Source organism: Myotis nattereri (genome assembly GCF_964212035.1).
Source record: "Myotis nattereri genome assembly, chromosome: 2".
Lineage (NCBI taxonomy): Eukaryota > Metazoa > Chordata > Mammalia > Chiroptera > Vespertilionidae > Myotis > Myotis nattereri.
The window spans coordinates 151480152-151498313 of NC_138076.1; the positions used below are offsets into that span (position 1 = coordinate 151480152).

General features: G+C 48.1%; 1 protein-coding gene across 1 annotated transcript in view; it reads right to left on the reverse strand.

Moving 5' to 3' along the window:
- The window catches only part of CAND1 (cullin associated and neddylation dissociated 1), a 60832-nt gene that overhangs the window by 16332 nt on the left and 26338 nt on the right, over positions 1-18162 (reverse strand). The window contains exons 3-7 of the mRNA XM_081081266.1: positions 14430-14584; positions 6741-6864; positions 4939-5195; positions 4747-4852; positions 1642-1787 (exon numbers count right to left, since the gene is read on the reverse strand). Coding sequence (XP_080937392.1) covers positions 1642-1787; positions 4747-4852; positions 4939-5195; positions 6741-6864; positions 14430-14584 — 788 coding nt within the window. The remainder of the gene's footprint in view (positions 1-1641; positions 1788-4746; positions 4853-4938; positions 5196-6740; positions 6865-14429; positions 14585-18162) is intronic.

Sequence of the window (18162 nt, forward strand, 5' to 3'; positions counted from 1 at the left end):
TTAAATATTGAGGTCATTTCCATTTTCATCATTATCCTATCTAATAATAGACAAAAATGGTAATTAACCATACCTCCGACACACTTCCCATTGGCTAATCAGGGCGACATGCAAATTAACTGCCAACCAAGATGGCGGCCGGCAGCCAGGCAGCTGAAGCGAATAGGAGGCTTGCTTGCTCCAGTGATGGAGAAAGCCAAGGTTCCCTGCCTGCCACTGCCGGCCTCTCAGCTGCACTCTAAGAAACAATGTTGCAATTATAGAAGCTAAACAAACCCCAGAAACCTGCTTTCAGCCAGCCGGGCCTCCGAGCTGGAGCTGCAACCGTGTTTCAATTATTGAAGCCAAACAAACCCAGATACCTGCTTTCAGCAGCCGAGGTCTCAGAGCTGGACCCGAGCCTCAGAGCTAAAGACGGCTCTCAGTTCCAGTGACTGCCATAGAAAGTAAGTAAATCCCAGAATAAAAAAAAAAAAGAAAAAAGGAGAGGTTGGGAGCTTCAGTCACCTGCCAGCCTGAAAACGGCCCTCAGCCCCTCACCCAGACTGGCCAGGCACCCCAGTGGGGACCCCCACCCTGAAGGGTGTGTGACTAGCTGCAAACAGCCATCATCCCCTCATCCAGGCTGGCCAGGCACCCAAGCGGGACCCCCACCCTGATCCAGGACACCCTTCAGGGCAAACCAGCCGGCCCCCACCTGTGCACCAGGGCTCTATCCTATATAGTAAAAGGGTAATATGCAAACTCACCCTAACAGCAAAAGGACTGGGAATGACTGGTCACTATGACACACACTGACCACCAGGGGGCAGATGCTCAATGCAGGAGCTGCCCTCTGGTGGTCAGGGTGCTCTCACATGGGAGGAGCTCTGCTCAGCCACAAGCCAGGCTGATGGCTGCCAGTACAGCGGTGGTGGTGGGAGCCTCTCCTGCCTCCTCAGTAGCACTAAGGATGTCCGACTGCAGTTTAGGCCTGCTCCCCGCTGACAAGTGGACATTCCCTGAGGGCTGCCGGGCTGCCAGAGGGATGTCTGATTGCCATCTTAGGCCCAATCCCCCGGGAGCGGGCCTAAGCCAGCAGGTGGTCATCCCCTGGAGGGGTCCCAGACTGCGAGAGGGCACAGGCCGGGCTGAAGGGATCACCCCCCTCCCCCCTGAGTGCACAAATTTTTGTGCACCGGGCCTCTAGTCCTATATAATAAAAACCTAATATGCAAATTGACTGAACACGGAATGACTGGTAGTTATGATGAGCACTGACCACCTGGGGGCAGATGCTTAACACAGGAGCTGCCCCCAGCCCACAGGACAGCCAAGGTGGGTATTAGCAGGGGTTCTGCCTGATCGCATAGGGAGGCAACCGGCAGTGGGGGGGGGGGGGGGGGGTAGGGCCGGCCGGTGAGTTGGCTGGTGGTGCCAGTCTGGCCGAGGCAGGTACCAACGGGGGCACGCTGATCGCCACACAGATCGGCCCTGATCGCTGGCTAGGCCTAGGGACCCTAGGCCTCTAGTAAATTTTGTGCACCAGGCCTCTAGTAAATAATAAATAGTGCAATTTTGGGTAAGAAATCAACTCCATCTGTAACACTGGTCTTTCATGAAAATTTAACAAACAAATTTCTTCTATTTAATTTGAAATACCTTGGTCATCATCATCACCACCATCTGCATCCATGGCATTTTCATCTTCATCTTCATCATCGTAATTATAATTTGGATCGTAGGTAAGATATTTAAGACAAATATTTATAATGGTAGAAACATGAGGATATACTTCCTTAGGACATCTGAAGAAAGAAACAAAAACTAGCTTGAGTAACTACTTTTCTCCTTGATTCAATACCTGCTGTTTAGCTTTGTTACTAGACTTTTTCTTAACCTTTAATATAGCCCAGGAAAGTGGAACCCAGACTTTTCAACACCAATGACCCTACATCTTTTTCTTCCACTGGATTCATTTTTAAAAGATTTACTTTAGCCTTCACATTTTAACATCTCTTAAGTCGGAATGATGTTTATTTTTTAAAATATATTTTTAATGATTTCAGAGAGGAACGGAGAGGGAGAGGGAGAGAGAAACATCAATGATGAGAGAGAATCATTGATCATCTGCCTCCTGCACACCCCGCACTGGGGATCAAGCCCACAACCCAGGCATATGCCCTGACCATGAATCGAACCATGACCTTCTGGTTCATAGGTCAACGCTCAACCACTGAGCCACACCAGACAGGCCAGAATGATTTTTATAATAAATGGTCAGAGTTAATGTGGGGTAGAACAGAAAGAAATACGCATACAGTAGTCCCTCCTTTATCCATGGGATTATGTTCCAAGACCTCCCCAGTTTGTACTACTGACAGTACTGAACCTTATATATATATATATGTGTGTGTGTGTGTGTGTGTGTGTGTGTGTGTGTGTGTGTTTTCCCTATACATCATACATACACTTATATGACTTTTCTTTGGCATATCGGAATTGCCAGGATTACTACTCTTACATTTGAGGGCCATTACATTCATGTGCTACATAACAACTTTTCGGTCAATAAAGTACCTCATATATGACGACAGTGGTCCCATCCTGTATAATAAAAGCCTAATACACAAATTGTCCCCTTGACAGGGAGTACGAGATGGAGTTCAACCAGGGGATGGAACTGGCTGGCCAACCACCCTACGGCTCCTCCCCCAGCCAGCAATGATGGCAGGCAGCTGGGGAAGGGAGGCCCCGGCCGGCAGATGGCATCCGCTAGGGATGCTGCCTGTGTACGAATTTTGTGCACTGGGCCTCTAGTAAGATTATAATGAAGCTGAAAAACTATCGCCGTCTTAATGCAATGCATTTCACAAAGACTTACCACTGTTACAACTGTTTACAGTATTCTGTAAAGTAACATGCTGTATATAGGTTTATAGCCTAGGAGTTGTAGTGAAACAGAATTTATCACCCCAAAATATGTCTTCTTAGCATAAAGATTATATTAAGCTGGTTAATTTTAAGAAACAGCAGATATGAGAAGCTCTGAAGACCAAGTATAAAGTACCCTTTGTAAAAGACATTTACATTTATAAGGGAAATCTCTATTTGTAATGGTTTCTCCCTGGCTATACCAGGAAGAGGGTATAGCCAGGGAGAAACTTGTGTCAATGAAGGCGGCCAGAACTCAAATCTTTATAACAAACTTACTTTTGTTTATCTTGCTTCTCCTGGTAATATCCCCAAACTGACTGCTCTCACACCTAACATCATCTTTTCTCTTCAACTAAAGATGGTATATCTAAGGGGTGTATCTTCAGCCATTTTGATAAGTCAGTTTTCGTGGGTCTCTCCCATGTAGACATGAGATACACATGTTATTAAACTTTGTTTTTTTTTTCTTTTAATATATTTTGTTGATTTTTTACAGAGAGGAAGGGAGAGTTAGAAACATCAATGAGAGAGAATCATTGATCAGCAGCCTCCTGCACACCCCCTACTGGGGATGTGCTTGCAACCAAGGTACATGCCCTTGACCGGAATCGAACCTGGGACCCTTCAGTCCCCAGCCCGACGCTCTATCCAGTGAGCCAAACCGGCTAAGGCTGTGTTTTTTCTTGTTAATCTATCTTATTACATGGAGTCTCAACTAAAAACCTAGAAAGATAGAGAGAAAATTATTTTTTCTCCCCTACAGAGCAATAGGCTATATTCTACATGGTCTCAGTATGTGATGGGCTATACCACCTAGGTTTGTGTAAGTGCACTCTGATGTTTGCACAAGGAGGAAATCACCTTAAGAAGAAATATCTCAGAATATATCCCCTTCATTAAGCAGCACGTCTGTATTAAAAAAAAAAAAAAAAAAAAAAAAAAAAGCACGTGCAACAGATAACAGAAACAGCGATTAACTAAAGGTCTGGTAGCATATACAGCATGGATATGCTGGACAAAGGGATGATTCGCATCCCCACAGGATGGTGCAAGATTTCATTAGGCTCCTCAAAACAGGGTGCAATTTAAAACTTATGACTTTTATATTTTTGGAATTTTCTATTTAATATTTTTGGACCAGTTGATAGTGGGTAACTGAAAATAGAAACCATGAATAAGGGGGGACTACTATATGCTGTATATTTTCAACATATGACTAGAGGATTAAGCCCATATGAACTTGCTCTCTTTGGCAATTAGGATTATTTGTGAAAATGTCAGTGTACATTCATCTAGGTTTGATTATCTAGCTGTATGTTAAGAAGAAAGAGCATATAAATGCCCCAAAATAAAGGAATAATTTGTTTCTCAATTAAAAGGACAAAAACAATTCCCACAATTTCTGATTTTAGCAATTCGATATGACTACAAAGCTACTTAAAACCACTGGGTGCACCAAGGTATTGCTGCAGATAACCAGAGAAGTCTCCAGACACTGTTTTGTCAAGACACTGTCAATTCTAGGCAAAGAGAAGAAAACTCTGTTACATGGCCCCTTCTAGTACATAATTGCATTTCTTTCTTTCTCTTTTTTTTTTTTTTTTTTTAAATCAAGGTTTCCAATTGAGAACCACTGCCCTAGCAAAATGTATGTGACAGGCCTCAAAAACTATTGAAAAGAAATTCACTATACATTTATACATTTCTGGCCTGATTCCAGGCTGTCAGTAAAATAACCCATTTCTCCTCACCCACTTAATCTAGCTCTTATTATTTTAAAGAAAAAAATTTTATTTTAAAATTTTAAAAAAAGAGATCTTAGTAACTTACCTTCTCACAAATGATTCAAAGGCTTGAATGCAGTACTCTCTTAACTCATCATCATCTACATTACAAAATTTAACCACCAAAGGAATTATCTTCTCAAGGTATTCACCTAAGAAAAGCATATTGGTTCTTAAAAACATTCATTAATACTTTTTTTAATTAAAGAAAACTTGAAAATATTTAAACATTACTTACCTATTCTATGACCAGCTTGCCTACTAATAGCAGCAATACATTGTATGTAGGTTCTTGTTGTTGACATGGAATCATTTTTGGACAACTCTGACAAAAGATGTTCAATAAGATCTACAAAAACTATATTTCCACAGCTCATAACTAGATGGCCAAGAGCAATAATGGTTCTTTTCCTCACTGCAAGTCTAGGGCTGGTCAACTGGGGGAGTAGACAGGTCAGAATTGAAGGATGAAAATTAACAAGAAGTCCTCCTTGCCTTAAAAGAAAATTTAAAAAGAAAGAAAACAACAAATAAATTCAAGATGTTTGAGCATTACTGAAATATCTGGCCCCTGAACTCAATGTATTCAAAGAGTAAAAATTTACATGACATAATCCAAAATCAGAATGAAAGGACAACTAAATTCTTACTATCTCTACCAACCCAACTAAAACCTTGAGCTAAGTGAATGTAGTTTTGAAATTTGTATCCCTAAATTACAAACCTTCTGGAATCTAGACCTATATTATCCAACCAACCGACTTGGGAATACACTGGGAGTACATTAAAATTTAAAAACACAATATGATTTTGTAATTTTCCCCTTCCCAGATCTATAAAACAATGTTCTTTATTGATAGTTTTTTCTTCTCAATTACAGCTCTTTCAGGGTTCACAACTCAAAGTATCTCTTGACTACCCCCTCTTTCCATTGTCTTTCTTCTACACATCTGTATACTAAATTTCACTTATCCTGTTGCTCCAACCCTTTCTTCCAAATCATTTCACATATATGGTTCAATAAGTCAATAGCAGTCAAATATCTATGTGCCAAGACAATCCTAGTAAATCAAAGCACACAGAGGACAAAAAAAAGTCTAACTGAACTTTCAATACTTCCATTTTAAACCCTAAAACACACTATATTTGCAGTTAGTATTTAGTCTCATTCTGCCTTATATTATAGCCATTTGCATTCTAATCCCCTATTGTAGAGTATAAGCCAGTGATGGTGAACCTGACACGCGTGTCAGAGGTGACAAGCGAACTCATTTTTTTGGTTGATTTTTCTTTGTTAAATGGCATATAAATATATACAATAAATACCAAAAATATAAATCTTTGTTTTACTATGGTTGCAAATATCAAAAAATTTCTACATGTGACACGGCACCAGAGTTAAGTTAGGGTTTTTCAAAATGCTGACATGCTGAGCTCAAAAGGTTCACCATCACTGGTATAAGCTCTTTGTGTGTCAGGATGATACCTCTTCAATATGTACCACATGAAGTCATTTGATTATTTATTTTCAAGTTGAAGTGCATTAGCCACAACTAACACACAAATAATGATGAAATAGAAAGATTATGAAAATCAAGGGTAAACTGAAATTGATAGGCCTTTTAAGGTATTTTCCCCTATGAGTTGTTTAGATCTTTGTATCTCCCCAAATTTGTCTTCCAGAGGAAAGTAGAAAAGCAACAAATGTATAAAGACAAGTTCCTTCCTCCTCAAAAACATGCAGTGTAAACTTGAAGTTTACAAACATTAACTGAAAAATTTGCCATGCCTATACATCTTATCTCAGTAGATCATTGTATTCATGAATATAAGAGTAAAATATAACATAAAAACTTTGTTGAAATATTTTAATCACAAATTTATTTTTCCCTGATTCCTAACCACACATAGTTACAAAACAGCCACAATTTTAAACATGAATAATTCTATACCAAGTTCTATTATACGTATCAGAAGAGGTTTTGAATAAATGCACATCATATTTATATTACAACTAATACAAATTATAGGCACATTTACCTGCTCAACATATCGGCCATAATATCCAAGGCTTCTAGCTGAACAGAGACATCTTCCTGCTTTGCTATCGCACTAGTAAGACGTCCAGTAATCTTTTTACATACATTAGCAGCTAATGCAGAGCCTGCATGAATAAGAAATCAATAATAATTTCAAGGCAAGTATTTTAAATTCCACCTTATATTCATGGAAGTTGCCAAACATTCAACAACTTTAAACTTGATTATGAGACTGATTCAAGAGGTCCATGTCACAAAATTATGCATTTCAAAATAGGTTGTTTCTCAATAAAATAATTTATTAGACATTCACAAAATGAGAGATAGTAACTGCAGAAGGAGTACGTGACCCAGGGAAAACAATATCAATTCAGATAGGCTCTCCTGGACATCAATTTCTATTCATGGCATAAATGCCAATTATGGAATCAGTAGTAGCTGTAAGTGCTTGGAAAGCAGCAATGAGATTTTTCTCTATTGAAGTTTTCTTTACCAATAACCTAGACTTTTAAATTTTAGTGAATTTTAAAAACTAATGATCAAACACAAACAAAAATCAACATGGTTTATTAAAAAAGAGGAAATTGTAATCTCTAATAAAATTCATTCCAATCCAAAGATTCCATAACATCATTACAAAGTGAAAATGTTGTTCCAGAGAACTCATAAATCACGGTTACTATTTTAAAGTAGATTGGGTTTTTAAAAAGTGAGAGAAAAATTTTTTGCAAGAATCTGAATGGTTAACAACAAGTAATCAGCTAAAAACAAACGTGTTTCAATGAGAAAAAAAAATAAGGGAAATATCAATATAGTTAATAAAATTATAAATAACATACTTGAGTTGGTGAAATAATTGCAGTTTTAAGGTTGTTATTTATTTTTTAATTTATTTTATGTTTTTATTGATTTCAGAGAGGAAGGAAGAGGGAGAAACATCAATGATGAGAGAGAATCATTGATCGGTTGCCTCCTGAATGTCCCCTACTGGGGATAGAGCCAACAACCTGGGCATGTGCTCTTGACCAGACTCGAGCCTGGGACTCTTCAGTCCTCAGGCTGACGCTCTATCCACTGAGCCAAATGGCTAGGTCGAGTTTTAAGGTTTTTAAAATTACCAAGTAATTATAACAGATTCAACCTTACCTAAAGATACTGGTAAACTGAACTATTTCACAGCTGTCTTAATAGTGTTCAATGTTTTATATCATAAATTCTAAAGCAAAGCAAAATTAATATTGAAAATAAAGAGCGAATCAGAAATAGCTCATGATTTTGATTATCTTTTGCCTCATTGCATAGGATGACATAACTATTCTATAGTCATGGTACATCCCATCTAATAATAGACAAACATGGTAATTGACTGTACCTTCGCTACACCTCCCAAGGGCCAATCAGTGCAATATGCAAATTAACCACCAACAAAGATGGCGGCTAATTTGCATACTGCAGGTAGGGCAGGGCAGGACAGCGTGAGCCGCCAGCATGAGCCACCATCCAGGCCTCTGTGTGCGACCGCCTGCCTGCCTGCCGCCGTGATCGAATCCAGTCCTGGGCCGCAGGCTGGCCCCGGAAGCCCCAGAAGCCGCCTTCCTGCCTGCCGCCTGTGATCGGATCCGGTCCTGGAAGCCCCAGAAGCCGCCTGATATGGCAGTAACTCTATCAGTAAGCACTCTGAAAGTCAGTGGCATAAATGCACCCATTAAAAGACAGATTATGAGGGTGAATCAAAAACAAAACCCACTTTAAATATAAAGACACATATAGATTAAAAGTAAATGAATTAAGCTGCAGCCTGTTTTGCTCAGTGGATAGAACATTAGCCCATGGACTGAAGGGTCCCAGGTTCGATTCCAGTCAAGGGCATTACCTCAGTTGCTGACTTGATCCCCAGTCACTATCAGAGCATGTGCAGGAGGCAACCAATCAATGTGTCTTTCCCTTTCCCTTCACTCTCTCTAAAATTCAATGGAAAAATACCCTTAGGTGAAGATTAACAAAAACAAAGTAAATGGATTAAGTAACATTAAAGAGATTACAAGAAAAATATATTCCAAATTTTGTTAGTTGTTATGTTTAAATTATTAACACCTAAGAAATTGGGTGAAGGGTACATATAATATCATGTTGTATTTTATAGTTTTTTTTTACATGTATGAGATTATTTCAAATTAAAAAATATTAAAAATTAATAAAATATTAATTGAAATGTATCTGCATTACATGAAAAATCTCCTAATTGCTTCTAGCATAACTTATTAAATTGTGCTAAAATTTACAAGGGTTCAATTAAAAATATCTTAATTCTAAGTGATATAATAAAAAATATATAATAGTGCAGTTATGAGCACTTATCTGAAAATAAAAATGTAAAGAAGTGAATTTAAAGAAGGGATTAGCCAAAGAAAATATATGCAAAACCCATGGACACAGACAGTATGGTGATGGCCAGAGAGAAGTGGGGGACAAGAGCTGGGTAGAGGGGGCAAAAGGGGGAAAATAGGGACATCCTATCCTATCTAATAAAACAGAAACATGGTAACTACCCATATGTCAGCTACCCTTCCTATTGGCTATTCAGGGCGATATGCAAATTAACTGCCAACTAAGATGGCGGTTAGCCGCCAACTAAGATGGTGGTTAACCGCCAACAAAGACGGCGGTTAATTGGCATATGTGGGCACAATGCTGGGAGGTGAAAGGGAAAGGACGGAAGAAGCCCCCTGCCACTGACGGAGATTGGAAACCCAGGGGGAAGCTAAGAGCCGGGGGCAGGGCAAAAGGCGGCCCTGGGGGCCGCCTTTTGCCCTGCCGCCCATCTGTGATCAGAGAACCTGGTGCCTTTGCCGACCAGCCAGTGATAGCGGGAAGCAGGGGTGGAGCAGGCAATGAGAGCTGGGCAGGGGCGGAGCCGGCACTCCGGGGAGCTAGGGGTCCCTTGCCCAGGCCTAAAGCCTTGGCCAAAGACGTTAGGCCTGGGCAGGGGTGGAGCCTGCAATCGCGGGGAGCTGGGGCGGAGTCAGCGATCCTGGGCAGCTGGGGGTCCCCTGCCCAGGCCTAAGGCCTCGGTCAGAGGCATTAGGTCTAGGCAGGGGCAGAGCAGGAGATCTCGGGAAGCTGGGGGTCCCTGCCCAGGCCTAATGCCTTGGCCAGAGGCGTTAGGCCTGAGCAGGGGCGGAACCAGCCATTGCAGGGAGCAGGGGTGGAGTCAGCGATCCTGGGCAGCTGGGGGTCCGCTGCCCAGGGCTAACGCCTTGGCCCAGGCATTAGGTTTAGGCAGGGGCGGAGTCAGTGATCGTAGGGAGCTGGTGGTCCCCTGCCCAGGCCTAAGGCCTGAGCCAGAGGCATTAAGTCTGGGCAGGGGTGGAGCCTGCAACCGCGGGGAGCTGGGGGTCCCCTGCCCAGGCCTAAGGCCTCGGTCAGAGGCATTAGGTCTAGGCAGGGGCAGAGCGGGAGATCGCAGAGAGCTGGGGGTCCCTTGCCCAGGCCTAGTGCCTTGGCCAGAGGCATTAGGCCAGGGCAGGGGCGGAGCCTGCAACCGCGGGGAGCTGGGGGTCCCCTGCCCAGGCCTAAGCCTTGGTCAGTGGCATTAGGTCTAGGCAGGGGCAGAGCGGGAGATCGCGAGGAGCTGGGGGTCTCCTGCCCAGGACTAATGCCTCTACCAGAGGCCTTAGGTCTTGGCAGAGGCGGTGCCAGAGAGTCTGGGTAGCAGGGGCGGAGCCGGGGATGGTGGGAGCTGGGGGTCCCCTGCCCAGGCCTGACACCTCTGCCGGAGGCCTCAGGCCTGGGCAAGGGGCCGATCCAGCGATTGGAGGGTGATGGGGGTCAACTCCTCTGGCGAGGCATCAGGCCTGGGCGGGGGGGCGGAGCCAGCAATCAGACCTGGGTGGGGGGTGGAGCCGGTGATTGGGGGGAAATGAGGGTCCCCTGCCCAAGCCTGAAGCCTGGGCCAGACGCATCAGGCCTGGGCCAGGGGCGGAGCTGGCAATTGGAGGGGTATGGGGGTTCCCTGCCCAGGCCTGATGCCTGAGCCAGAGGCACCAGGCCTGGGCGGGGGGCAGAGCCAGTGATCAGGGAGAAATGAGGGTCCCCTGCCCAGGCCTGACACCTCTGGCAGAGGCGTCAGGCCTGGGCAAGGGGCCATCCTGCGATTGGAGGGTGATGGGGGTCAACGCCTTTGGCCGAGGCGTCAGGCCTGCGTGGGGGGTGGAGCCGTATATTGGAGGGGTGTGTGGGTCCCCTGCTCAGGCCTGATACCTGGGCCAGAGGCGTCAAGCCTGGGCGGGGGGCGGAACCAGCTATGGGAGGGAGATGGGGGTCCCCTGAACAGGCCTTACACCTCTGGCGGAGGCATCAGGCCTGGGCAAGGGGCCAATTTGGCAATTGGAGGGTGATGGGGGTCGATGCCTCTGTCCAAGGCGTCAGGCCTGGGCAAGGGTGGAGGCCCTGATCGGGGGAGATGGGGTTCCCCTGACCAGGCCTGAAGCCTGGGCCAGAGGCGTCAAGCCTGGGGTGGGGGTGGGTGGGGTGCCAAGCCGCAGATTGGTATGAACTATAGACGAAGCACCTTTTCTGACCGCTCATTGGTTAAGCTCCCTGTGAGCCACTGGTAATATTCTTAGTAACTTGGGTAATAACAATCCAAAACGGTGATCTAGGGTTTTTCACCACATTCCAGGTGAAAAAAATGAAGGTCCGCTGCTGGAGGGCTAAGAAATGTCATATCCTGCCCTAGCCACTTTGGCTCAGTGGATAATGCCTTGGCTTGCCGATGGCAGGGTCTGGGTTCAATTCTGACCAAAGGCATGTACCTAGGTTGCAGGCTCCTCCCTGGCCGGGGCCCAGGTCAGGGCTCATGCAGGTGGCAACCAATCAAAGTGTTCCTCTCATTTTGATGTTTCTCTCTGTCTTTCCCGTTCTCTTTCACATTCTCTAAAAATCAATGGAAACATATCCTCAAGTGAGGATAAAAAAATAATAAAGAAATTATTATATGAAAGACACATCTTGAAAATGCCTAAAAAAAGCTGTCATTTTTTCATGGTGACGGGACTGGAGTCCATGTTGATGAAAAAACCTTGCTGGCTGCGGTGACTGGCAGTAGCCGCAGCAGTGGGGTTATGGGGCTGGTTCCTTCCCCTGATCAGCCCGGTCACCTCCCACAAAGGGAGGCCAGACTGCGGCTTAGGCCCACTCCCCAAGGGGTGCAGGGAGAGGGCCTAAGCTGTCAATAGGACACCCCCTGAGGGCTCCCAGTATGTGAGAGGGGGCAGGCTGGGCTGAGGGACAATCCCCCCACTCCCTGCACGAATTTTGTGCACCGGGCCCCTAGTCCTATCTAATAAAAGAGAAAATTGGTAATTGGTGTACGACCGCTACCCTTCCCATTGGCTAATCAGGGCGATATGCAAATTAACTGCCAGCCAAGATGGCGGCCGGCAGCCAGGCAGCTTGAAACTAACATGAGGCTTGCTTGCTTCAGTGACGGAGGACTCCAACGTTTCCTGCCTGCCGCTGCAGGCCACTGAGCTGGCAGTTTGAAACATAGTTACAAAAATAGAAGCTAAACAAAACCCAGAAACCAGCTTTCAGCTAGCCGGGATCTCAGACCTGGACTTGATACAGAGTTTTGATTGTAGAACCTAAACAAACCAGACACCTGCTTTCAGGAGCGGAGGCCTAAGAGCTGGAGCCTCAGAGCTAAAGCTGGCTCAGAATAAAAAAGAAAAAAAGAAAAAAAAGGAGCAGTTGGGAGCTTCAGTCCCAGCCTGAAAACAGCCCTCAGCCCCTCACCCAGACTGGCCAGGCACCCAAGTGGGGACCCCCACCCTGAAGGATGTGTGACCAGCTGCAAACAGCCATCATCCCCTCATCCAGGCTGGCCAGGCACCCCAGTGGGGACCCCCACCCTGATCCAGGACACCCTTCAGGGCAAACCAGCCAGCCCCCACCCATGCACCAGGCCTCTACTCTATAAAGTAAAAGGGTAATATGTGTCCCAGCACCAGGATCAGCGGAGCCGCGAGGCCTCCCGGCACCAGGATCAGCATGACAGGGGGCAGCGCCCAAACCACCTGATTGCCCTGCGGCTCTGTGTGTGACAGGTGGCGGTGCCACAACCTCCCTATCGGCCCTGCTCTGTTCCTGACAGGGGAAGGCGCCCCAACGCCTGATCAGCCACGCTCTGTGCCTGATAGGGGGGAGCTCCCCAACTGCCTGATCGCTCTGCAGCTCTGTGTATGACAGGGTGCGGCGCCCCACCCCCCCACCCCACAGGCCCTGCTCTGTGTGTGACGGGGTAGAGCCATAACCTCCCCATCGGCCCTGCCCTGAGTGTGAGAGTGGTGGCGCCCCAACCCCCTGATCGGCCCTGCTCTGTGGGTGATAGAGGGAGGCGCCCCAGCCCCCCCACCCCACGGGCCCTGCTCTGCGTGTGATGGGGTAGAGCCATAACCTCCCCATCGGCCCTGCCCTAATTGTGATAGTGGCAGCGCCCCAACCCCCTGATCAGCCCTGCTCTGTGCGTGACACGGGGGAGCTCCCCAACCCTCTGATTGGCCCTGCTCTGTGCATGACGGGGTGGCGCCACAACCTCCCCATCGACCCTGCCTTGAGTGTGACAGCGGGCGGTGCCCCAACGCCCCCAATCGGCCCTACCCTGAGCGTGACTGAGGGTGGCATCGCAACCTCCCAATCCACCCTGCTCTGTGCATGGCAGGGGGCGGCGCCCCAACTCCCCAATCGGCCCTGCTCTGAGCCCGACCAGGGGCTGCACCTAGGGATTAGGCGTGCCCTCTGTCACCCGGGAGCAGGCCTAAGACAGCAGGTCGTTATCTCCCGAGGGGTCCCAGACTGCGAGAGGGCACAGGCCGGGCTGAGGGACCCCCCTTCCCCCTGAGTGCACCAATTTTTATGCACCGGGCCTCTAGTATAATAATAAAAGGCCAATATGCAAATTGACTGAACAGCAGAATGACCGGTTGCTATGATGTGCACTGGCCACCAGAGGGCAGATGCTCAATGCAGGAGCTGCCCCCTGGTGGTCAGTACACTTCTATATGGGGAGTGCCACTCACCCAGAAGCTGGCTCATGGTTGGCCAGCACAGAGGTGGTGGCAGCAGCCTCTCCCACCTCCGTGGCAGGACTAAGAATGTCCAACTAACGGTTTAGAACCGGTCCCTTGGGGGCCTAAACCCTTAGTTGGACATCCCCCATGGGCTCCTTGGCTGCCAAAAGGATGTCTGACTGCAAGCGTAGGCCCGATCCCCCCCGGGGACTGGGCCTAAGTAGACAGGTGGACACCCCCCAAGGGGTCCTGTACTGCAAATGGGCACAGGCCGGGCTGAGGGACAACGCCCCCCCCAAGTGCACAAATTTTTATGCACTAGGCCTCTAGTACAACAATATTAAACCTTGCTCCAACATAAGAATCATTCAGATATTTAAATTCCTATGAGATACTTAAATCCAATAAAACAATTCATTTAAAAGTGAATTTTTAATTTTTAATAAAAAATAAGACTTTCGGCTTTTTTTCACAGTTGTACAAAGGGATGATTACCAAAGATCTTTTAGGATGGACACCTCTCTCCTTCCCTGACCGGGGGGAGGGGGGGGGGGGGAGGAAGAGAAGAGAAATACCTACAAAGAGAAACAGGGGAAAAAAAGGTGACCTTGCTTACTTACCACTGGAAGCTGGCGGAAGTTCTCCAATTACTGTTTTAAGGCCAATACTTGAAATATCTCGAAGTTGTTCTTTATCAGAAAGCATGTTAGTGCAGAGGGTATCTACAATTGTCTCTACTTGGTATTCCTTCACTTTACTCACTAAAGGCCCAAGGCTGTAATATAAAGAAACACAGAGATTTTAATCTAAATAAACATAAGAACAGAAAAATAGACACATTAACTTTCCTGCCTAGCACCGGTCAACACAAAGTAAACACACTATGCCAAAATTATAAATAGTATACAAATAAGGGCATAAAAGAAATTCTTGATACATAAACTCCTTGCAGTTAGTTTCTAATCGCCCCTCCCCACTGATTTCCATTATAGCATAATGAAACTTAAGATAGTACTACTTTGTTCACCCAAAGCACCTGTGGTATATGCTTTTCATATTAGGACTAGAGGCCCGGTGCAAAAAATTCGTGCACGGGAGTGTACATGTGCGTGTGTCCCTCAGCCGGACCTGCACACTCTCCAGTCCAGGAGCCCTTAGGGATGTCCTACTGACGGCTTAGGTCTGCTCCCCATGGTTGTCTGCTCTCTGCGGGGCCTGCCTGCTCCAAACAGCAGCGAGTGCCAAACAGGCCATGCTGGGTGCTGCCTGTGGGCCGCACTTGCCTGCTCCCCAGTTGCTGAGGCGATGGCCAAGCAGGCCATGCTGGGTGCTTCCTGCAGGTGGTGCTTGCCTGCTGCTGGGTCGCCGCAGAAACGGCCAAGCAGGCCATGCAGTGCTGAGAGCTGCCTCCTCCCAGCTGTCAGTCTCCACGGAGGCAATGAGGTTAATTTGCGTACTCAGTCCTGATTGGCTGGTGGGCATTGTGAAGGTACAGTCAATTTGCATCTTTCTCCTTTACTAGTGTACTAGAAGCCCGGTGCACAAAAATTTGTGCACTCTGGGGGGGAGGGGGAGTCCCTCAGCCCGGCCTGTGCCCTCTCGCAGTCTGGAACCCCTTGGGAGATAACGACCTGCTGTCTTAGGCCTGCTCCCGGGTGACAGAGGGCAGGCCTAATCCCTCGGTGCAGCCCCTGGTTGGGCTCGAGGAGGGCCGATTGGGGAATTGGGGCGCCTTCCCCTGTCATGCGCAGAGCAGGGCGGATTGGGAGGTTGCGATGCCACCCTGAGTCACGCTCAGGATAGGGCCGATTGGGGGGGTTGGGGCACCGCCCGCTGTCACACTCAAGACAGGGTCGATGGGGAGGTTGTGGCGCCACCCCGTCACGCACAGAGCAGGGCCAATCAGGGGGTTGGGGCGCTGCCCCGTCACACACAGAGCAGGGCCGAGCAGGGCGTTGGGGAGCTCCCCCCTATCAGGCACAGAGCGTGGCTGATCAGGGGTTGGGGCGCCTTCCCCTGTCAGGAACAGAGCAGGGCAGATAGGGAGGTTGTGGCCCCGCCCCCTGTCACACACAGAGCCGCAGGGCAATCAGGGGATTTGGGCGCTGCCCCCTGTCATGCTGATCCCGGTGCCGGGAGGCCTCGCGGCTCCGCTGATCTCGGTGCTAGGAGGCATATTACCCTTTTACTTTATAGAATAGAGGCCTGGTGCATGGGTGGAGGCTGGCTGGTTTGCTCTGAAGGATGTCCCGGATCAGGTGGGGGTCCCCACTGGGGTGCCTGGCCAGCCTGGATGAGGGGATGATGGCTGTTTGCAGCTGGTCACACACCCTTCAGGGTGGGGGTCCCCACTTGGGTGCCTGGCCATTCTGGGTGAGGGGCTGAGGGCTGTTTTCAGGCTGGGACTGAAGCTCCTAACTGCTCCTTTTTTTCTTTTTTTCTTTTTTACTCTGAGCCAGCTTTTGTTCTGAGGCTCCAGCTCTTAGGCCTCCACTCCTGAAAGCAGGTGTCTGTTTTGTTTAAGTTCTACAAACGAAACTCTGTATCAAGTCCAGGTCTGAGATCCCGGCTAGCTGAAAGCTGGTTTCTGGGTTTTGTTTAGCTTCTATTTTTGTAACTATGTTTCAAACTGCCAGCTCAGAGGCCTGCAGCGGCAAGCGGGGAACGCTGGAGTCCTCCGTCACTGAAGCAAGCAAGCCTCATGTTAGTTTCAAGCTGCCTGGCTGCCGGCCGCCATCTTGGCTGGCAGTTAATTTGCATATCGCCCTGATTAGCCAATGGGAAGGGTAGCGCTTGTACACCAATTACCAATTTTCTCTTTTATTAGATAGGATATTTTGTACTATTACTAGAGGCCTGGTGCAGATTCATGCACCGGTGGGGTTCGTCAGCCTGGCCTGGACCCTTTTGCAATCCGGGACCCCTTGGGGGATGTCGAAGTGCCAGTTTAGGCTCGATCACCACAGGCAAGGCCAAAGGACCCCCTGGTGTATGAATCCGTGCACCAGGCCTCTAGGATGAATATAAGATCTTTGGTTAATCTCTTCCCCCCTCCCTACTTCCCCTTTCCCTCTGAGATTCATCAGTTTGTTCCATGTTTCCATGCCTGTGCGTTGAGCATCTGACCCCTGGTGGTCAGTGTGCCTCATAGCTACCAGGCGAACAGTCACTTAGGCTTTTATATCCTATCTAATAAAAGAGAAACATGGTAATTAGCTGTACATCCGCTACCCTTCCCATTGGCTAATCAGGGAGATATACAAATTAACTGCCAGTCAAGATGGCGGCCAGCAACGAGGCAGCTTGAAGCTAACATGAGGCTTGCTTGCTTCAGTGACGGAGGACTCCAACATTCCCTGCCTGCCTTGCCGGGCTCTGAGCTTGCAGTGTGAAACATTGTTACAAAAATAGAAGCTAAACAAAACCCCAGAAACCAGCTTTCAGCTAGCCGGGATCTCAGACCTGGACTTGATACAGAGTTTCGATTGTAGAACCTAAACAAACCAGACACCTGCTTTCAGGAGCAGAGGCCTAAGAGCTGGAGCCTCAGAACTAAAGCTGGCTCAGAATAAAAAAGAAAAAAAGAAAAAAAGGAGCAGTTGGGAGCTTCAGTCCCAGCCTGAAAACAGCCCTCAGCCCCTCACCCAGACTGGCCAGGCACCCCAGTGGGGACCCCCACCCTGAAGGGTGTGTGACCAGCTGCAAACAGCCATCATCCCCTCATCCAGGCTGGCCAGGCACCCCAGTGGGGACCCCCACCTGATCCGGGACATCCTTCAGAGCAAACCAGCCAGCCCCCACCCATGCACCAGGGCCTCTACTTTATAAAGTAAAAGGGTAATATGCCTCCCAGCACTGGGATCAGCGGAGCCGCGAGGCCTCCCGGCACCAGGATCAGCATGACAGGGGGCAGCGCCCAAACCCCCTGATCGCCCTGCGGCTCTGTGTGCGACAGGGGGCGGGGCCACAACCTCCCTATCTGCCCTGCTCTTTTCGTGAAAGGGGAAGGCGCCCCAACCCCCTGATCGGACCTGCTCTGTGTGTGACAGGGTGCAACGCCGCAACCCCCCGCCCCACCGGCCCTGCTCTGTGTGTGATGGGGTAGAGCCATAACCTCCCCATCGGCCCTGCCCTGAGTGTGAGAGTGGCGGCGCCCCAACCCCCTGATAGGCCCTGCTCTGTGGGTGATAGAGGGCGGCGCCCCAACTGCCCCCCACGGGTCCTGCTCTGTGTGACGGAGTAGAGCCATAACCTCCCCATCAGCCCTGCCCTGAGTGTGACAGGGTGTGGCACCCCAACCCCCTGATCCACCCTGCTCTCTGTGTGACAGAGGCGGTGCCCCAACTCCCCTAT